General features: G+C 46.0%; 1 protein-coding gene across 2 annotated transcripts; it reads right to left on the bottom strand.

Moving 5' to 3' along the window:
• Positions 1–1,227: 1,227 nt before the first annotated feature.
• ZFP36L2 (ZFP36 like 2 zinc finger CCCH-type) lies at positions 1,228–6,578 on the bottom strand. Of its 2 annotated transcripts, none has more exons than XM_089677841.1 (2): positions 6,330–6,578; positions 1,228–3,115 (listed from the first exon to the last, which is right to left on the bottom strand). In XM_089677841.1, the coding sequence occupies exons 1-2, from the start codon at positions 6,378–6,380 to the stop codon at positions 2,033–2,035; spliced, it is 1,134 nt and encodes a 377-aa protein (XP_089533967.1). In that variant the 5' UTR covers positions 6,381–6,578; the 3' UTR covers positions 1,228–2,032. The 2 variants fall into 2 exon arrangements, with proteins under 2 accessions (XP_089533967.1, XP_089533968.1); XM_089677842.1 differs by lacking the exon at positions 6,330–6,578 and adding an exon at positions 3,215–3,485.
• Between the last annotated feature and the right edge of the window lie 16,421 nt (positions 6,579–22,999).

Genomic DNA, 22,999 nt, shown 5'->3' on the forward strand with positions numbered 1-22,999 from the left:
GAGACTTTTTTTTTTTTTTTCTTTTAAGGCAAGTGTGAACTCTTCAAAAAAGGCACTGTGAAATATAATACTGGGACCCAAATTATTGCTACATACCATCACAGTGATTGCGGTGGAAATAAGACAAAAGTTTAAAAAAAAAAAAAAAAAAAAAAATCTATATATAAAGCATCTGAGCGAGTAACTCGGGAGTCAAATTATAAAGTTTTTGCTTTTAAAGTTCACTTTTGGACGGGTTGAAAAAAAAAAAAAAAAGATAATAAATTGGGGGTGGGAGGGAAAAAAAAAAAAAAAAAAAAACACATACAAAATTCCTCAAACTTCTTATCCACAGCACGGAGATTTCTTTACAGAAACCATTCATCTTTTTCGGTTTTTATCTTTTTTATTAACGTAAACAAGGAAAGGAATTAATGAAATAAATATTACATACAATCTCTTAAATTAAGATTTTACTCATTTACAATAAAATAAAACAGGTGAAGTTACAAAAAAAGGCATATATTACTGTGAAAAGAACATACACTCAACATTTTGCAGATTAATAATGGCAATCATAATTTAAACGTAATAAAAGAATATATATCTATTGCTTTTTTTCATCATACCCGATAAATACAGTATGAACAAATTATTCAATGTATATTTTTCACAAGATAATAAATAAGTTAAATAGTTTCATATTGAGTTGTGTGCAGTGACAGGCAAGCAACTCAGACAGCTAAAATAATATAATAATAAAAAAAAAAAAAAAAAAAATCAAAAAAAAAAAAATCAGCAGTTATTCAACAATTATAAACTAACTGAGTGCTTCCGAGAAACATTGTTCTAAGCTAACAGCCCACTAAGCAATGGAAATGGAACTGATGTTAACTTTGGAATGAAAGGTTTTTTTTTTTTTGTTTTTAGTACATGTTAAGCTAAAGAAAAAAAAAAAAAAAAGTCTTAGAGGGTTGCTTGTTGTTAAGGCATATTCTTGGCAGGATGGTGATTTCTTTTTTTTTAAAAAGCTTATTAAAGTTTTTTTTTTCTTTTTTTCCCAACTGGACTGTTGTGTTTTATTATTAAACACCTGGGGAAAAAAAAAGCTAAAGTGTAATTCCCCAAGTTTGCTGTGCTAATGCTTCAAGAGATGGAATGCCTGCTGGTGCTTAAAACTATCCCCCGCCCACCTCCCCCCCCCCCCAGAAAAAAAAAAAAAAAAGAAAAAAAAAAAAAAAAGACACATCCCACCCGCTAACCCCCACAGTTCTATAAAAATAGTTTTGTTCTATTAAGTTTGCCCTTTTGCGAGTAAGGTTTTTTTTTTTTGTTCAGCTTTCAGGATTTTTTTTTCCATGAGTCTTTCCGACTCTTCTTTACATTAAATAAAAATTGGCAGAGGCACAAAGGCAAAAAACAAAAATAATAATAATAATATTAATAATAATAATACAGGGAACATCTTGAGTGCCAGCTGTATACAGTTCAAGTGTTTAGTCCTTGCCATGATTACATTGGTGTAAGGCTTGGGTCATCGTCCTCTCTGGTCTTCTACCCTCCTGAGTCTGTATCACACTGGGCAAGAGGTGCAGGGATAGACTGGCAGCTTTATGAGACAGAAAGGGGGTAAAAACTGGACCCTGATGCTTCCGCTGTACTTAAAGGCAGGGTGGGCAAAAAAAGAACCCTCTAGTCCAATCACCAGGACAGCTTGTGGAACCCAAAGACCTCAGCTGCAACATAACCTCAGCATGCAGAGCTTTGACTGTCTTGACTTTCAACAAGGAGCTTTACAACCACCATGACCAAAAGAAGCTGCTCTGCTCGACCTTAGAAAAAAAAAAAAAAAAAAAAAAACCAAGAGGTTCTGCAGCAGCTGCGGGCTTTACAGCACTGCCCTCTGTTCTCAGACAGGTGGCTACGAAGCCCAGATCATTTATTAAAAAAAAAAAAAAAAAATATGTATATATTTATATATCATACCAGCCCAGGCAGCAACTTGCCTCCCCAGTCCTGACTGCCCCCTAGAGGAAAAGAGGGGGTTGATGGCTCAGTCATCAGAGATGGACAGCCTGCTGAAAATGGGCAGGCGCCTATTAGAGTCCAAGGTAGGGGAATCCGATCCGCTCAGGCTGCCAGAGCTCAAGGAGCCGCTCAGATAGCTCTCCCGGTCAGAGAGGGAGTCAGGTGGACTTGGTGGAGCATCAAACACTGGGGATTCGGAGAGGCGTCGCAGGGGCTGGAAGTTAAGGCTCGGCGGGGGCGTGTTGGAAGAGGCTGGCTGCTGCTGGCGGCAGTAGGCTGCAGGGTTGTAGCTGGACAGGTTGTGGGTCTGGATTGCCAGGGGCGTGATCAGGCTGAGTTCCTGGCCAGAGAAGGTGAAGGCATTGTTGGCACAGGGGACAGTCTCCTCGCAGTACAGGGAGTTAGAGGGCTGCGGGGGAGGTGTGCGTGAGGTCGGGCTCTCCAAAAGAGGGGAGTCCAGGCTGTGGTTGGGGAACCCAGAGAAGCTGAGGCTGTGGTGCAGTTTGGGGCGCTGGCCGTTGAAGCAGTCTGTAGGGGAGCCTCCTCCTCCAGGTGCCTGCCTCCTCTCCTCGGCGTTATGGATGAAGTGGCAGCGGGGACCATAGGGGCAGAAGCCAATGGTGTGGAAGGTACGGCACAGCTCAGTCTTGTACTTGGGGTGCCGGGTCAGGCTGCGCAGCTCATGAAACCCATGGGCAAACTGACACTTCTCACCATATTTGCAAGTGCCACTCTCCTCGAAGGGCCGGCAGAGCTCTGTCTTGTAACGAGTGGAGTTGATCTGAGCACCGGACTTCTGCTGCTGTTGCTGCTGCTGGAGATGCAGGAGGTGCTGGCTACGTTCTCCATTCTCACTGAACGAACGGTCCCGGAACTTGTTCTCTTTATTCAACAGGGCAGTGCTGTTCACCACTGATTCCTTGAGGTTGTTGTTGCAGAACTTGGGGGATGAGTTGTTGTTGTTATTAGCCAGAGCCTGAAGGTTGCTGGCTGAGTGTCTGCGAAGGAACCCTGGGAGCAGGCTGGAGTTGGGGGCTGTCACCGGGCTGCCCACTGCCTTCTTGTCCAGCATGCTGCTCAGATTCAGATTGTTCAGGACTTTCTCGTTCTGAGGACAAAAGAAAGAACAGATCAGACTTCTGTTGACTTTTCCCATACACCACAAGCTGTTAATAGGCTGTTTCTACAAACTTTTAAAACATTGTACCCCTTCTGTAGATGACCCTTCAAAACTTCTGTAGTCCTCCCCTACAGAATTACCCTTCTGTAGACCACTAATTAAAAAACTTCCCTTCTGAAGACCTCCCCTACAAAACTATCCTTCTGAAGACCACTAGTCTAGAACTACCCTTCTGAGGACCACTAGTCTAGAACTACCCTTCTGAGGACCACTAGTCTAGAACTACCCTTCTGAGGACCACTAGTCTAGAACTACCCTTCTGAGGACCACTAGTCTAGAACTACCCTTCTGAGGACCACTAGTCTAGAACTACCCTTCTGAAGACCACTAGTCTAGAACTACCCTTCTGAAGACCACTAGTCTAGAACTACCCTTCTGAAGACCACTAGTCTAGAATTACCCTTCTGAAGACCTCACCTACAAAACTACCCTTCTGAAGACCACTAGTCTAAAAACTACCCTTCTGAAGACCACTAGTCTAAAAACTACCCTTCTGAAGACCACTAGTCTAAAAACTACCCTTCTGAAGACCACTAGTCTAAAAACTACCCTTCTGAAGACCACTAGTCTAAAAACTACCCTTCTGAAGACCACTAGTCTAAAAACTACCCTTCTGAAGACCACTAGTCTAAAAACTACCCTTCTGAAGACCACTAGTCTAAAAACTACCCTTCTGAAGACCTCCCCTACAAAACTACCTTTCTATAGACCACCTTACAAAAAACTACTCTTCCCCCCCATAGACCCCCTACGAAAACTACCGCCCCACTTTTCCCCACTTTTAAAACTCCCATGAATCACAGCTCGTCCACCCACGCACCCCCCCCCCCTTAGTCTACTTTCACAAATCCTACTTTCTGGAAACCCACCAACAGCTAGACCCCATTTTCTCTATACACCGCCCATAACCCAGACTTCTCCCCACGCATACTTTCATATTCCACTCCTACAAAGAATCATTTGCACAGGCTCACAAATCACTCCACTAACTAGTGACAGCACCGGCTCTTAGTAGACGTAATCAACTAAAAACCTGATACAGGACCGCCATCTACAGTTGTCCAAACTCTCTACTAGTCCTGGTAGAAGCCAACGTTACTGACTCGTTTTAAGCTGACCTATGGCTGTCCAGCCGTGGTGGAGTTCGAGGGCTCGCACATTATTCTGGAAACTTCCACATGCATAGAATACTTCCCATGGAGACTTTAAAGCTCATTGTCATGCTCTCTCTAGCCTTTACGTGGACAAGCTAGATAGTCGTACAGTTTAAAAATGCAGACTGATCACCGTCACACACTTGTAAAAAAAAATAATAAAATCAGATGAATTAAATAAAAAAAAAAACAAACTTCTGACTGACTGACTGACTGACTGACTGACTGACTGACTGACTATCTATAGGAAATCTATACAGAGAATATAAAAAGTTGCATTAGCTAGTTTAACTTGGTGCAAGCTGTATCAACAGTAGGAATGTCAAAAAAAAGAAAATTAAAAAAAAAAACCTTGACAATCTCATCAAGTTTAGAAGACTTAAATTTTTTTTCTAGACATAGGAAGCATCTAAAGCAAAATAAAAACAAAAAGCTGCATTAGCATACCAGCTACTTGAACTCAATGCAAGCTCTAAAGGCAATAAAATATTTAAAAACTTTAAAATGTGTTAAACATCCAAAAAAAAAAAAAAGTTTCTTTGACTGATCAGCAATCTAGTGCAAAAATAAAAAGTTGCATTAGAAGATCAATTACTTGAACTTGAGGCAAGAGGGTGCACTGCTGCTGCAAGCGCCACAGACATGAGAACACCACACTTATAAACTGTAAACCGTTTAGATTTTTAAAAAAGTTTTGTTGGCCGATTGGCGATAGGAAGCCTCCACAGGAAGCATCTGAAGCAAAAATAAATTGCATTAGCAGCTCAGCTACTAACTTGATGCAAGATGAGCGACTAAAAGCTCTACAGCCAATAAGACATTTAATAAAAAATAAAAAAAAAAAAGTTTACTTTTTCACCACGTTCAGAAGAAAAAAAAAAAAAAGTTTCTTTGCCATTTGCCTAATGCAAAAAAATAAAACGTTACATTAGCAGATCTTCTGGTTTAACATGATGCAAGCTCTATCGACCATAAGAAAGTCCAAATTTGATTGGCTATAGGAAGCATGTAATGCAAAAAAATAAATAAAAGTTGCATTAGCAGATCAGCTCGTTGCAACCTCTACAGACAGTAAAACCAGCCTGGTAGACGCTCCTATGGAGTTTATAGCAGATCACCAGCCCTACAGACAATGAGATCGGCAAAGTAGAACTTGGTGCAAAGCTGATCTGCTGCTGCCAGTCAGTGTGAGGAGCTCTCTGCCTTCTTTGGTGGCTGCTGCAAACTTCTCCAACAAACTTTCCTAGATCTCCCCTGTTGACACACAAACATCTCATGCACACTCATCACTGGAGCTGATCTTTTTTCCTCACCCACCCTAGCTCCTTCCAGGGATCTGCATCCCCCCCCCTGCCTTCCAGAAATCCACACCCCCTCCAGGGATTCATCTCCCTCAGCACCTTCCAGGGATCCCCAGCACCTTCCAGGGCTCCCTGATCCAAGCTCCTGTCAGGACTCCACTCTCCCTCCAGACCTTCCAAGGCTCCCCTTCTCCTTCCAGGACTTCCTGATCCCCCAAGCTCCTTCCAGGGCTCCACTACTCCTTTCCAGGATTTCACCCCCCCCCCCCCCCCCCAACTCCTTCCAGGACTTCACTCTCCCTCCAGACCTTCCAGAGCTCCACTCTCCCTCCAGGGCTCCCAGATCCCCAAGTGCCTTCCAGGGCTCCACTACTCCTTCCAGTATTCCACCCCCCCCCCCCCCAACTCCTTCCAGGGCTCCCAGATCCCCAAGTGCCTTCCAGGGCTCCACTACTCCTTCCAGGACTTCACTCTCCCTCTAGACCTTCCAGATCCCCCAAGTCCCTTCCAGGGCTCCACTTCTTCCAGGGCCCCCTTACTCCTTCCAGGATTGCACTCTCTAGCTCCTTCCAGGGCTCCCCACCTTCCAGGACTGCCCTCTCCCTGCAGACCTTCCAGGGCTCCCCCGTCCCCCAGCTCCTTCCTTCCTTCCAGGGCTGCACACAAAGCCAGGCCCCCCATACACACCTTACAGAACAGGTCGATGTCGTAGAAGGCGGACAGAAGTGTGGCAGACATTTCCAGCTCCAGTTTGTACTGAGTCCAGAGGACCGGGGAGATCCTGCGTTCCTGAAGGGCTTTGGACTAGCCACGACTAGAGAGAGGCTCCGGGCAGGCGGGAGGAGGAGGAGATGGGGGGTGACAGGTCCGGACTGGCTGGGAGGACTCGGGGTAGAAATAAGTGCAACGAGCTGACTCCCCTCTCCGCGTGCAGACACCACTATATAAATGCTGCTAGGGCGCGCGGTGGGCGGAGATAGAACGCTGACCCGGCCGGGGTCTCATGGCAACGCCTTCTCTGCCAGCCGTGACGTCAGACCGCACGCTTCCCATTGGACGCCGCCAATTTGCTCGGGGTAGAAGCTCGTGGTGTGTGAGAGGGGAGTCGCAGTCCGGAGCGGAGCGGGGAGCATGTAGGGTGCTGCTGCCGGGGCCGAGGAGCTGACCCGAGGAGGGGAGAGCCATAGAGGGCTCACCGTGCCGCTTCTGCGTCTCTGGACTGTGCCTTGCCAGCTGCCGTGGGACTACAAGTCCCAGAATGACTGCAACTGCGACAGCTGGTGAGTCACAGACTCTGAAATCCTGACCAGGGCAGACGAGGCATGCTGAGCCGTACTATGCACCCCCCCAATAATACTGACCCATAGTATGCACCCCCACCCCCCAATAATACTGAGAAGTACTATGCACCCCCCAATAATACTGACCCATAGTGTGCACCCCCCAATAATGCTGAGCCGTACTGTGCACCCCCCAATAATAGTGACCCATAGTATGCACCCCCCAATAATACTGAGTACTATGCACCCCCAGTATGCACCCCCAATAATACTGAGCTATAGTATGCACCCCCCAATAATACTGAGCTATAGTATGCACCCCCAATAATACTGAGCCATAGTATGCACCCCCCAATAATACTGAGCCATAGTATGCACCCCCCAATAAGTACTATGCACCCCCCAATAATGCTGACCCATAGTATGTACCCCCCAATAATACTGAGAAGTACTATGCACCCCCAATAATACTGAGAAGTACTATGCACCCCCCCAATAATGCTGACCCGTGCTGTGCACCCCCCCCAATAATGCTGACCCGTGCTGTGCACCCCCCCAATAATGCTGACCCGTGCTGTGCACCCCCCCAATAATGCTGACCCGTGCTATGCACCCCCCCAATAATGCTGACCCATAGTATGTACCTCCAATGTTACTGATCCATTCTATGCACCCCCCATTATTGCTGACCCATACTATGTACCCCCGAAATAGTGCTGACCCATACTATGCACCCCCTCCCCCCCCCAAGTAGTGCTGACCCATACTATGCACCCCCTCCCCCCCCAAGTAGTGCTGACCCATACTATGCACCCCCCCCAAGTAGTGCTGACCCATACTATGCACCCCCCCCAAGTAGTGCTGACCCATACTATGCACCCCCCCCAAGTAGTGCTGACCCATACTATGCACCCCCCCCAAGTAGTGCTGACCCATACTATGCACCCCCCCCAAGTAGTGCTGACCCATACTATGCACCCCCCCCAAGTAGTGCTGACCCATACTATGCACCCCCCCCAAGTAGTGCTGACCCATACTATGCACCCCCTCCCCCCCCCCAAGTAGTGCTGACCCATACTATGCACCCCCTCCCCCCCCCCAAGTAGTGCTGACCCATACTATGCACCCCCTCCCCCCCCCCCCCCCAAGTAGTGCTGACCCATACTATGCACCCCCTCCCCCCCCCCCCCCCAAGTAGTGCTGACCCATACTATGCACCCCCTCCCCCCCCCCCCCCCCGGTAGTGCTGACCCATACTATGCACCCCCTCCCCCCCCAAGTAGTGCTGACCCATACTATGCACCCCCTCCCCCCCCAAGTAGTGCTGACCCATACTATGCACCCCCTCCCCCCAAGTAGTGCTGACCCATACTATGCACCCCCTCCCCCCCCCCCCCCCCAAGTAGTGCTGACCTGTACTATGCACTCCCCCCCCCCCCCCCATAATGCTGAATTGTACAGTAGAAATGCTGAGCTGTATTATTATGCCCCCCCCCCCCCCAGTGCTGAACCAAATTATGCAATCCCCCCCAGCAATGCTGAATTGTACAATAGTAATGTAGAGCCATACTATGCCCCCCCCCCCTTCCATGGTAAACAATACTGTACAACCCCCCAGTCATGCTGAGCAGTACAATGCACCCCCAGTGGTGCCGAGCTACACAATGCACACACCCCCTTTAATGCAGATCCATACAATGCTTTCCCTCTAAGTGTCCAGAAATACAGTCCAGTGGCCAAGAAGTTGTGGGACTACAAATCCCAGCATGCATATCACTCTTCCTTGCATACCTGTCACTACACATGTCTGCAAGCTCAGCACAATAGCTTGTTGCACTACAAGTCCCAGCATGCACCTCCCTTCTATAAATGTCTGCTTCACTATGGAGGTGAGCTCTGACTTGTTCATGGTACATTTCCCAGTTCTAGTACCACAAGTTCCAGCAAGCTCAGCACAACTTGTGTTATGGCAGCTATGCTAGTGGCACTGCAAATCCCAGCATGCACAACACATCATTGTATAAATACATTCAGTATGTGGATGTAAGCTGTGACTTGTTCACATGCATGTGCATGGTATGCTTCCCCAATTGTAGTACTACAAATCCCAGCGTGCACATCACCTTTCCTGCTATACATGCCTGCTTCACTATGGATGGGAGCTCTGACGTGCACATGGGAGTTTACTGTCCTCCAGTTATAGTACTGCAAGTCCCAGCAAGCTCACTGTCAGCAAAATTACTGCTTTTCATAGCTTCATGGAAGTGGAACTACAAGTCTCAGCATGCCAAACACTTTCTAACACTCTAACTGCTGCTTTTCTGTAACTCCTGATTGGCTCCCGTGCATTGTATGTACCCCAGCTGTAGTACTGCACTGCACAGAGGAGCAGACCATTTGTGTTCATGACTCCATAGCAATCGTGGAATTAAAGTCCCAGCATGCAAGACACCTACCTCTATAAATGCTTCTAGGACCATCTTCCTGTGGATAGAATTCCTGATCAATTCCCCTGCACATGCCCCCCCCCCATTCTAGTACTGCACTCAGAAGCAGATGACTTGTTTTCATAGCCATTGTGGAACTACAACTCTCAGCATGCAGGCATTTTCTTTGCAGGTCCAGTGAGCTGAGAAATGCTCTACTGTAGCAGCAAATACAATGTGAATCACTGTTCTAAATAAATTTCCCTATGCATGTGAGCTCTCACCAGTCCGTGTGCATAGTATGGTTCCCCAGGTATAGCACCACAAGTCTCAGCAGACTCTCACTGTCAGAAAAATGATTGGCTTTCATGGCAGTTGTGGAACTACAAGCCTCAGCATGCCATGCACTCTACTCATAGAAATACTTTGTTTACATGACTTCATAGCAGTTTTGGAACTACAAGTCTCAGCATATGCAAGACGCCTCCCTCAATAAATGCTGCTGGTAGTATTGTGGAACTATAAGTCTCAGCATATGCAAGACACCTCCCTCAAATGCTGCTAGTAGTATTGTGGAACTACAAGTCTCAGCATGCCATGCACGCTACTATAAAACCCTTGTTCTGTAACTATTGTATGTACCTCAGCTCTAGTACTGCAATACACACAGAAACACACACTTTGTTTACATGACATCATAGCAGTTGTGGAACTACAAGTCTCAGCACATGCAAGACCCCTCCCTCAATAAATGCTTCTAGTATCATGGAACTACAAGTCTCAGCATATGCAAGACACCTCCCTCAAATGCTTCTAGTATCATGGAACTACAAGTCTCAGCATATGCAAGACACCTCCCTCAATAAATGCTGCTAGTAGTATCGTGGAACTACAAGTCTCAGCATATGCAAGACACCTCCCTCAGTAAATGCTGCTAGTAGTATCGTGGAACTACAAGTCTCAGCATATGCAAGACACCTCCCTCAATAAATACTGCTAGTAGTATCGTGGAACTATAAGTCTCAGCATATGCAAGACACCTCCCTCAATAAATGCTTCCAGTAGTATTGTGGAACTATAAGTCTCAGCATATGCAAGACACCTCCCTCAATAAATGCTTCTAGTACCATCTTCATGTGGATCAGTTATACATGCTTTTCACAATGCATGGGAGCTCTAGCTTGGCCCTGTGTATGGTGTGTGTCCCCAATTATACTACTGCAAGTCCTCATTGTCAACAGAATGATTTTCCTGGGGAAGTGGAACTACAAGTCTAAGCATGCCAAACAAATTTTACCTCTATAAAAGTTTTCGTTCACCAGAATGGATGTCGTAGATTTGCTCTCCAGGTCTAGTACTACAAAACACTCAGAGGATTGTGAAACTACAAGTCTCAGCATGCCAACCCCAATCAGGAATGACATGCCAAGATGTCATTCCTGATTGGCTCCCATGTGCGTTGTGTTGCTCCCCAGTACTAGTACTACAATTTCAGTAAAAATTAGATGATTGTGGGACTACAAGTCTCAGCATGCAGATGTCTGTAGGTTCAGTGAATGCAGATTGCTGCAATGGCTTAAAAAAAAAAAATCTAGCTAGCATCCTAGCAAGCAACTCATGATTTCTGTGCTGTGGAACTACAAATCCCAGCATGCAGCTCATATTGACCTCATCCTTTCAATATATAAGCCCCGAATGGTTCACATGGATCATATGGTGTATGGCACTGCAAGTCCCAGCAAGCTTTATATAAGTCTTGGGAGTTGTGGAACTACAAGTTTCAGAAAGCCGCTTCTGTAATTCAGTATAGTAAAGCTAAAGGCTACTGTGCCAAACAAGCTGAGGAACTACAAGTCCCAGCCAGCTTCTTAGGAGTTGTGGAACTACAAGTTTGTGACAGCAGCTTCTGTAATTCAGTATATTAAAGCTAAAGACTACTGTGCCAAACAAGCTGAGGGACTACAAGTCCCAGCCGGCTTCTTGGGAGTTGTGGAACTACAGGTTTCAGAAAGCCGCTTGTGTAATTCAGTATAGTAAAGGCTACTGTGCCAGACTAGCTGAGGAACTACAAGTCCCAGCAAGCGTCTAAGGAGTTGTGGAACTACAAGTTTCAGAAAGCAGCTTCTGTAATTCAGTATATTAAAGCTAAAGGCTACTGTGCCAGACTAGCTGTGGAACTACAAGTCCCAGCCAGCATCTAAGGAGTTGTGGAACTACAAGTTTCAGAAAGCAGCTGAGGAACTACATGTCCCAGCAAACAGGCAGCTTCAGACGAGTCATGGAACTACAAGTTTCAGAAGGCAGCTTCGGTACGATAGGGTTACTGTGCCAGACGAGCTGTGGAACTACAAGTCCCAGCTAGCAAAACCCCTTTCTCTTTGTAAACAGTAAATCCTTGTGAAACTAGATGTGCAAGCATTGATTATTCCTTTCAATAAAGTTTTAATAAATACAGGGAAAAAAAAGAAATAGGTTGCCTACTGCATAGGACAAGGGATGTGGAACTACAAGTCAAAGCATGCCGCCCTCATTGTAGACATTTCATGCGTACTGAACACCCAATGTACTTGTTGGGATAGCCAGCGGCTGACCTTCTATATGTCAGAATGCATCGGCTCTCAAAACATCAAAAAAAAAAAAGTTTTTTTTCAGTTTTGCTGCTTCCAGTTGTGAAAGTCTGGTGAAACGCAGAGCGACCCCATTGTGTGCAGCAGAGCCGGCGTATGTTTATCGCCCCTTTAAAGTTTTTAAAACGGCATCACATGACCAGAGCTGCGTGGTCGTCGGAGATCATGCGTTTAGCATGTAAGGGAAGGGGGGCATCACATGGCTTTGTTCATACATGCTTTGGCTGCGGCTAGTCCAGCGGCTCTGGTGGGGGCCTCTGACAGCAGGGTGTCTCAATGAATCAAGAAGCGGAGGGGAAACCCAAGCAGCCCCCTCCCCTTCTCTCTCACATTTCCTTGTTGATTTCCTTCCACCCTCCTCCCCTGTCTGCCTTGCAAATGGCCGCTGGAAACTTTTTTTTTTTTTCTTTCCTTGTTTTCTGCAATCTGACCCTCGACGTTCAGCCATGACAGCTCAGAGTCCTTCACCCCCACAACGACCGGATGGTTCTCCTCCACCTGGAGGTCTACAACGTGACTCATTGACTGATGCAAAGTTAAATATTTTTAAGCAAGAGGGCAAATGTTAAAAAGTAAAAAACGAAAGCATAGGGCCCAGTACCCCCATCCCTACATTGAAGGGATGTAAAAGGGGGATGGCGGTGCTGCCAAGAACGTTGCTCACCTCTGGTAAATATGGTGGCTAAGGCTAGCTTAGGGCTCCCGTGTCAGAGGACAAGAAGTTGGCTTGTTAATCATATCACAAGACCTTGAACGTCTGCCAAGTGCCTGGGAACGAGTCAGTGCGGCCGCATTGTGATAAAAACGAAGACGAGAAAGACCTTACAGTCTCTGAGAGCCTGGAATGAAGGGGCGGTGGCGAGGCCCGTACGTACAGGTTACAGCTAGGCCCTAAAGCCTTTTTCTCGGCACTGAAAAAAAAAAAAAAGTTTGCTGCTTAGGCTCTTGTCTCAACAGCGAAGCTCATTTATTATTACAGGCTGCAGCCAAGCATTGCAAAACATGAAGGACGGGGCATGTTCTGCCTTCTTTGGAACATGTCCTACTTCTTCTTTTGGTTGCGATTTCATAAAGCAGAATGCCCCGTGTCTCTTGAGTTTGATCTGCTGGATTCAACTGGATGGGTTTTGTCAAGGAATCGAATGATCACGGAGGATTTTTAGTCTTAAAAACAAAATGAAAGTCAGTAGCTACAAATACTGTAACTACTGACTCTTAAAAAAGGATATCTGTCCAGGGGTCCAGCGCCATCTCCACCCAGGCCGGTTCTAGGTTGGTCTTCTGGTCTCTGGTGCTGGCACATTTAGTAAGTCTCGCTGCACTTTGTGAATGGACTCACAGCCTCCTGTGACGTGTCCCAGAAGGTTTCGGGAAGGCAGGGAGGAGAGAACTTCCACTCCGATCATCTAGGTCAGGGGTCTCCAAGATTTCTCAACAAAGGGCCAGATTACTGTCCTTCAGACTTAAGGTGATCAGATTGTGGCCATTGGGAGTAGAAAAGGTCCCGACATCATTGGAAACAAATGCCCCATCTTTGAATAGCGCCACATCATTGGTGTCTTTGGGAGGAATTGTGCCCCATGATTGGTATCTTTGGACCCCATCATTGGTGTCATTGGAAGGAATCGTGCCCCATCATTGGTGTCATTGGGAGGAATCCTGCACCTTCATTGTTGCCAGTGGGGGGAATTATGCCCCATTGTTAGTATCAGTGGATTAAAATAGTGCCCCAAGGGCTGCATCTGGCCCCCAGGCTGCAGTTTGGAGACCACTGGGTTAGGTGGTTGGAACGTAAGTGGGAGTGGCAACCTGCTGATGCTAGGTACCTGTTCCTTAAAAAAAACCTCCAAAAGTGGGAGAGGAGGGAGGAAGGAGGTGTTACAGCAGAACTTCCCTTTTAGGGTGAAGTTCCACTTTAAAATAGAACTTTTTTGAAATGGATAAGGGAGAGTTATAACCCCTCTTTTTGCCATCTGTATTCCCTAGGTGAGATTTCTCTTCACTTCCTATCCCATAGCCAAAAGGAATTGAGAGGAAATCCTTGGTTGTCACCAGAACTATGTCCCTATTGGAAGATTTCCTCACTACTGTTCTGAGGACAACCCAAAATTTGGTATTTTTTTTCGCTCTCAGTTATTATGGTAAATAGGACAAGTAGAGTGGGTGAATCTCTCTAATGGGAAGGGGGGGGGCACAGGAAGCAATAAACCAGGGGGTTCTAATCCCTCTTCACTCTCCTTTTACAAGGGTGTGCTCTATTCTTGTCTCAGCAGGAGATCCCAGACTGATCATCTGCTGCGTTAGGTCAAAAGGGAAATGAATGCCTAAATCGGACAAGTCAGTAAAGCTCACCTGGACACATGTATTGCGTTCAGTTCAATTGACCTGAACAGACCTGGGACTGGGCAGATATCAATGGGTGTCTATCTGCTTACATTCGACTATATATCCCATAGGGATATACTGCATTCTGTTTTTGACATGTACAATCACAGCTCAAAAGGAGACTGCTGCAACACTGGTAGTCCATGGAGTCCAGCATTGTCTACCCTGCAGCTGAAGCTCTCCATGCACCGATATCTTGAGACTCCTTTGAAAATACTTCCTGGTATTCATGCTCAGGTCTCAGTTCCCAAATACAAGGATGACATGTGGGCACAGGCATGCTACAGGTCTCTGCTAGGTGTTTGTGACCCAAGAGAGATCAATGGCATGTCTTTGCATGTGTGGGATCTTATGGTGCGCATGCAACCCTTCATGAAGACATAGCTTCTTGGAGGTGTGACATCTCAGGAGGTAGCAGGGACAATCCCTATATCCTCCTCTCCTAGACAAGGATTCAGGAAGCTGTGGGCCACAGCAAAAAAAAAAAATACTTAAAAAAAATATAGCCTACTGGGTAAGAGAAAGGGAGGAGGAAGCAGATGAGAAAAAGTTAATCTAAGCAGTGAAGGTCCACTTGAAGTTAAATAAAAAGTATGATGGCTAACTTGGGTGTATTTTGTCAAACACTTAAAGTAGGTCTTGCCCTTGATGTAGACAATTGTAAAGACTCAAACCAACTCTAATATTTTTAGTTTGAGGCCGTCCATGAACCCCAGACTTTTACAGGACTCTAGATTGTAGGACGGATATGCCATTCATCGGGACTGCCTAGAAGGTCTATTTCGAGGTTTGTAGTTCCTCATTGACAGCTGAGCTGACGTTGACCATGAATAGCCTTTCAGGAGTCAATGATTACTAAAGTTTGGGTTGCAGGCAGATTAGCTTTAGATTGCAGATCAGTGAGCCATGTTATGGACTTGACCTCTCAGGGACACTCTGATAAAACTCAGGCCAAAGTTTGTCTCAGTGCTTCGGAAAGGTGAAGTCCAAGTCTCAACCTGGTCCACCAAATTGAGATTTGACTGAATAGTCAATTCAACTTTCTGGAGTATCTTGAGCAGTGAGCCGGCCCAAGGCATTGCTGCATCTAGAGCTGTGTGATACATGTTAAAGTAAATTATATTTTAATGATGTCATGAGCCTAACAATTGTTCCTTGAGGAATCTGCGCACATCGCAGCTGTTGATCGATGTTCATATTGCTTTTTCATTTATTAAAGATTTATTGTGGACAACGGTAACTAAAGCCATATGTTCTGCAGCAGCATTGTACAGAGTTCTTGGAAGTTTTTTTTTTTTTTTTTTAAACATTAACTGTAAACTTAGTTATATTAAATTCATGTGACCACCGTTCCATTTAAAGTGTACCTGTCACAGACATAAGGGCAGTGGTTTGGTCAATTTTGGAGTCGGTCAGTAAATTTCATGACAAGGAGACTGAACATAGGCAACCCAAAGTTGGCAGATTGTCTGCAAGTGTTAGTTTTAACAATATCCGTGGGACACTACTAACAACACAGTGGCTTTGTGTCAACACAATCTGTTCGAGGAGTCTGCCCATGGAATCCTAATTTACTTGCACATGGGTGCTTACTTAAAGCTGAACTCCGGGCAAAACAATATGTCATTTATGAAAGATTCGGATCTTATTTTTCTGCAACATGCTCACATTTTTACAGAGATAAGCAGCAATGGCGTAATCCCATAATGAATATTTATTGATCAGGTTTCAGTCCCCTGTATTGTTAGTACGACTGGTGCCCGGTTGTATTCAATCTCCTCTATAATTTTCATAATTATGTTGCCGATTGCTGTAGTAGGTGGACAAGTTCTATATAATCCCTCTGTAGTTTCAGTAATTACATCGCAGCTCACCACAGTGGGTACATGATTGGCTTGACTGGTGACTTGAGTCCTCCAGTCACTGGTCATATACGACCCTCTGTAGATTTGATAATTGGTGGCTTGCTGTAGTGGGTGAGGCTTGGAGTCTCAGAAACCTTCTCTGATCCCCCACACTTACTATGCGTCAATTGATTGACAAGCCTCTATACATTATTATTTATTTATTTCAGGTACTTATATAGCACCATCAATTTACGCAGTGCTTTACATATATATTGTACATTCACATCCGTCCCTAACCCTCAAGGGGCGTACAATTTAAAGTCCCTAACTCACATTCATACAAACACATACTAGGGCCAATTTAGACAGGAGCCAATTCACCTACCAGCATGTCTTTGGAGTATGGGAGGAAACCGGAGTACCCGGAGGAAACCCACGCAGGCACAGGGAGAACATGCAAACTCCAGGCAGGTGGCTGTGGATTCGAACCAACGACCCAATCCGAATCCCTGTGGCTGGGATTCGAACCAACGACCCTGGTACTGCCAGGCCGAAATGCTAACCATTTAGCCACTGTGCTGCCCTATCAGTACAATACCCACCTCCCCAATCTCACTCGTATAAATGCCCATTCACAACTACAATTTCTATTGCGTGATGAGAATTGTAAGTTATCCAAGTGGCGCCACACTGTAAGTGGTTATGATCTGACCTATCATGGTACCTCCTCCTGGTGCCCATGACTTTTCTGTATAGAAGCTATGACATCTGTCTAGACATTAACTCTCCTAGCAGCAGAGAACCGCTAAACATGGCAAGAAGGCAAGTACTTGCCATTAAAGTTAACGCCTAAATGCTAAGCGTGGCTACCAGTTAGGCGTGTATGTACACGTTTTTTGTCGCGTTTGGCATTTTTTGGCCATAACGTTCCTAAACGTGATTCTTCTGCGTTCAGGAAAGGAATGTTTAACTGCCCGTAAACTCTGCTGCTCCTAAACTCTAGTAGAAGCCTATGTGTGCACGGACCCATAGGCTTTTATTGAGCTGACTTCAGGGGCTTTGGCAAAAAGACATTTAGTCCAGGTTCACACCTATGTGTTTTCCGCTGCGTTTTGCAGAAACGCACAGCAGTCCATTTAACATGATTTCCTATGGGAAAGGTTCTCATCTCCACGCTTTCACCTGGTGCGGTTTTTGGAAAGGGTCAGGGACTTTTTTTAAATGCAAAACGTTGCGTTTTTGGTTTTATAGGCTTCAATAGAGACGCTGTAGAAAAGCATGTAGTGCACTTTTGACACGTTTTGCATTTTATTCTGCTCAGCAAGTTCAAAAAAGCAAAACGTGTCAAAAGCGTATCTGCAAAAACACACCGCGAGAAGCACTGCAGAAACGGATCAAACGCAAACTGCATAGGTGTGAACCAGGCCTTAGGAGCAGCAGTGGGCATAAGGCCTTACAATTTCAGTTTAAACAATCAACAGCTTTCTCAAGTGCATATATAATAGAATTTAATGACCAATTTACTTGTTAAGTCACGCTCACACCTGAGCGATTTGTGATGCTTCGGCCATTGGTACAAGCAGAGGAATCCCATTGTTGTCTATGGGGCCTATTCACACCGACGCAACTTGGAAAAAGGTGCAGTTGCTTCTTCTGCTGCACTTTTTGGAGGCGGACACACAAGTATGAACTTGGCATCGGACTTGGCATGCAAGCAAAGCAACTAAACCCGAGAACAGTTGCGGTGTGTGTGGTGCAGTTGGCCTGTTCGATTCCATTTCCCAGCGTGGTTGAAGATATATTCAAATTATCAATGCAAAAAAAAAAACCCAAACTTTTTTTTTTGTGCCTGGAATTCCGTGCCAAAACAGTTAGCCATCGGTTGAACCTGCGTTGGGGTGATCTGGTTTTCTATGTAGGTCAGTATACAACGCTGCGCCTCCGTCACCTATATCTATTAATGTAAAACTTGTGCATGTTCCCATTCCATCATTTCAGTCCTTTGTGTCCAGCTAGTCAGGAAACTCTTGGAGGAGGGGGGAGAAGTTTCTGCACTATCCATCTACACAGGAAAATGTAAAAAAGCCTTTTGGCCATTTTCCTGCAGGATGTGTCTATAAATCACAGAGCCCAACAGCAGAAGCCGTCTGTCTGTGTGTCCCTGCTGGAGGAGAAGGGGTTAAAGGCAACACTGCCTTCCAAAAGCAACATCTGCAAGGATAGGTTAATTCAGCATCTGGCTGCTTGCACAGAGCCCTGTGTGTGGAAGTCGCAGCATGTGCAGGCTGACCACGTAGCAGGAAGCAAGAGCCTCAGTGTTAACCCTGTGCAGTGCCGGCGAGGACCTGCCACTCCAGACTCGCTCAGAAAGGCGTACTAAAAAAAACAAAACGAAAAAAAAAAAATGACCAATGTGTAAAGAACGGGTTACAGGCCCATTTCCTGAGGACAATAAAAAAAAAGTTGTATAAAGTAAATTTATGTTTTGTTTTTTTTTGCTTGTGTTTTATTTTAGTTCATAAAAGCATGCTGCTTTCTTTATTTAGACGCATTGCATTTCTACGAGTCACAAGTTGCGGCTTTGTTGAGGCCCACTGAAACCACGGGCCAAAAAATGTTCCAGTGATCAGACATGTCACAAAACTTCTGCTGTTGTGTTGCTATTCAATACATCAACACGCTGCGATGACCCACAGATGTGATTTGTCCCTGTACCTTTTTTCTGGCACTGCCTATGAGCCAAGCTGCATCTATTCATCCGTTTATACTGAACGACCGGTTGGTTTTAGGGGACTCCAGTTCATATGCTGAGAAAAGCTAAAGTCATCAGCACTCCAAAGAGGTCTTTTGAAATTTATTGCATACACATAATGTGTCAACGTTTCGGGTTCTTGAAGGGTCCCCTTCCTCAGGATGATCCAACTGAGTTCTGCTGAGGAAGGGGACCTAGCACAGCCTCGAACATATGAGTTTGTGATACATTTCTGGAGGCATCTTTGGAGTGCTGGTGACCTGTTGACTCCATCTATCACAGGGGTCTCCACATTTTGTCCCTTTGCTTGTCTTTATTTGGCTCTTGGGGCACTATTAACAATGGGGCAGCATTCCTGCCATTGATACCTAAAATGGGGCACTATCTCTCCCACTGATACCCATGATGGATAACCATTCCTCCCCACTGACACCCATGATAGGACACTATTCTTCCAACTGATACCAATGATGGAGCACTATTCTTGCCACTAATACCCATGATAGGACACTATTCCTCCCACTAACACCCATGATGGAGCACCATTCCTCACACTGACACCCATGATGGAGCACCATTCCTCACACTGACACCCATGATGGGACACTATTCCTCCCTCTGACACCCATGATGGGACACTATTCCTCCCACTGATACCCATGATAGAGCACTATTCCTCTCGCTGACACCCATGATAGAGCACTATTCCCCCCAATGACACCCATTATAGGACACTATTCCTCCTACTAATACCCATGATGGAGCACTATTCCTCCCACTGACACCCATGATGGGACACTTCCTACCGCTTACACCCATGATGGGACACTTCCTACCGCTTACACCCATGATGGGACACTATTCCTTCCGCTGGCACCCATGATGGGACACTATTCCTCCCGCTGCCACTCATGATAGGACACTATTCATCTCACTGATACCCATGATGGAGCACTATTCCTCCCACTGATACCCATGTTGGAGCACTATTCCTCCCGCTGGCACCAATGATGGGACGCTATTCCTCCCTCTGACACCCATGATGGGACACTATTCATCTCACCGATACCCATGATGGAGCACTATTCCTCCCACTGATACCTATGTTGGAGCACTATTCCTCCCGCTGGCACCAATGATGGGGCACTATTCCTCCCGCTGACACCAATGATGGGGCACTATTCCTCCCTCTGACACCAATGATGGGGCACTATTCCTCCCTCTGACACCCATGATGGAACACTATTCCTCCAGCTGACACCCATGATGGGACACTATTCCTCCCACTAATACCCATGTTGGAGCACTATTCCTCCCGCTGGCACCAATGTTGGGACACTATTCCTCCAGCTGACACCCATGATGGAACACTATTCCTCCCACTGATAGCCATGTTGGAGCACTATTCCTCCCGCTGGCACCAATGATGGAGCACTATTCCTCCCGCTGGCACCAATGATGGGACGCTATTCTTCCCACTGATACCCATGATGGGACACTATTCCTCCCACTGATACCTATGTTGGAGCACTATTCTTCCCGCTGGCACCAATGATGGGGCACTATTCCTCCCGCTGACACCAATGATGGGGCACTATTCCTCCCGCTGACACCAATGATGGGGCACTATTCCTCCCTCTGACACCCATGATGGAACACTATTCCTCCAGCTGACACCCATGATGGGACACTATTCCTCCCACTAATACCAATGATGGAGCACTATTCCTCCCGCTGGCACCAATGATGGGGCTCAATTCCTCCAACTGACTCCAATGATGGGACATAATTTCTATAACTGACACCAATGATGGGGCATTGTTACCGATGCCAGGACATTTTCTGCTCCCACAGGCCACAGCCTGGTCCCTCTAAAGTCTGAAGGATAGTAAACTGACCCTTTGTTCAGAAGGTCTGGTGACCTCTGATCAATCACTATATGAACTGGAGTTTCCTAAAACCATATAGTGATTGATAAGCAAGTCACCAGCACATCAACACAAAGTGCCAACATTTCAAGGATGCTGCAGGGTTCCATCCCCAGAACGACCCCACTGAGCCACTAAAATGGCCTGAGGAGGGGAACCCTGCAAGGCCCTGAAATGTTGGCACATATGTGACATTATATGTTTGCAATACATTTCTGAAGGCATCTTTAGAGTGCTGGTGACTCCTAACTGCTTATCTCTGCAAGGAGCAATCCGTTACACCCCCCTTGGAGATTATGGGGGAGATTTACTAAAACTGTTGCACTCAGAATCTGGTTCAGCTGTGCATGGGAGCCAATCAGCTTCTAAGTTCAGCTTATTCAGTTAGGCTTGGCAAATAAAACCTGGAAGCTGATTGGTTTCTGCAGAGAACTGCATCAGATTTTGCATGCTCCAGTATTAGTAAATAACCCCCACCTTCTTAGATTGTAAGCTCCTAGGAGCAGGGCCCTCTGATTCCTCCTGTATTGAGTTGTATTGTAACTGTACTGTCATGTTGTAAAGCGCTGTGCAAAGTGTTGGTGCTATATAAATCCTGTATAATAATAATAGTGTAACAAATTAAAAAAAGTTTCACTTTTCTTTTATGTCTGCGTGGAAAAGGATCGTCAGAACGCATATTATCTGTACACTACACCAGAAAGTCAAACACTTTATGCATGGTTGTTGTTTTTTTTTGTTTTTTTTTGTTTTAAGTGATTGCAGTCTGTTGAGTAGCTCAGAATACCCTGCTAATAAAAATTCTGCCCCCCCTTTCGCTTGTACAGGGCAAGTTCGATTCGGCTCGGTTGCAGGGCAGTGACTGCAGCTGTGTCCCAGCCGAAGAAAGAAAAAAGCTGTTTTGCAAAAGTTGCAGCTCACTTGTGTTCAATGCCGCACCCAGCTCCACAGTGCCCATCCTCCACCCTGGAGTGACAAGCAAGGTCCCCTCCCCCAAAAAACTTCCTATCTCTCCCGCCCTGGATCTTGTGCAGCTGGTTTGCAGGCTAAATAAACCTAGTCTCTGCTATCTGGGCTCCTTTAACTCCTTCAGTGACTTAGGGCAATGCCTGAGCTGCTCGCTGCTCTTTCCAAACAGCAACAAGAAAGTTTTCTGCAGAAAGTTTGGAGTTTACCAGATCCCCCCCTCCCCCCCCCCTAGTAAGTTAATAAAGATGCAAGATTTTAGGATAACTTTTTTTCTGGCTTCATACATTGTACATGCAAGGTCGACTTTTTCTAGTTTCCTTCCTGGCATCACGGCGGCTTCCTGGCCTCCTGATGGTTGTACTATTAACCTGCGGTGTGTGCGCTCCACCTCGGTGAGGCCGATCCCAGCGTGTGCGTTCTGGACATGCTTGTCCCGGTCTACATGGTGGCCCCAGGCCTGTACAGTGTAGACGTTGTACAACTTCGCTCATAGCAGGCCGGAGATGTGGGCGAGGAGGATCCGCTCTGCCATGCAACACTGTCCTGTCAGTAGTTGCACAGACGTGCGAGGAGGAGTACAATGAGGCCGGCCATAAACACGACAATTCCAACCAACGTACAACTTGACGACCCAAGAAACGGTTGTCAAAGTAGAAACTTGGTGGGGAGATGCCTTGGGTTGTCGGGAAAGTGCTTGACCTTCCCACAGCTACCGGGTGTATGAGAACACCACAACACCCAGCCCCCCCATACCATCAATGGCCCTTAGTAAATAGGTTGGCTGAATATTAGGAAAAAATTGATTATTATTATACAGGATTTATACAGTTTACGCATAAGGCAGACTACAGTCACAATGCAATTTAGTACAGGAGGAATCAGGGGGCCCTGCTCGTTAGAGCTTACAATATAAGAAGGGGGGGGTCACGAGATACAAAAGGTAATAACGGTGGAGGATGGGCTGACGGACAGAATATATGTTCAGTTTTTAGGTGGGGGCAGTAGTTTTCAGGGATCGGCTAAAAATGGACAGAGTAGGAGATTGTCGAATATATTGGGGTAGGGAGTTCCAGAGGATAGGAGAGGCTTTAGAGAAGTCCAGTAGGCAAACATGGGAGGCGGTGACAAGGGAGCTAGAGAGAA

Source organism: Staurois parvus, unplaced genomic scaffold (assembly GCF_062004578.1).
Source record: "Staurois parvus isolate SC_StPar_1 unplaced genomic scaffold, SC_StPar_1.0 ptg000192l, whole genome shotgun sequence".
Lineage (NCBI taxonomy): Eukaryota > Metazoa > Chordata > Amphibia > Anura > Ranidae > Staurois > Staurois parvus.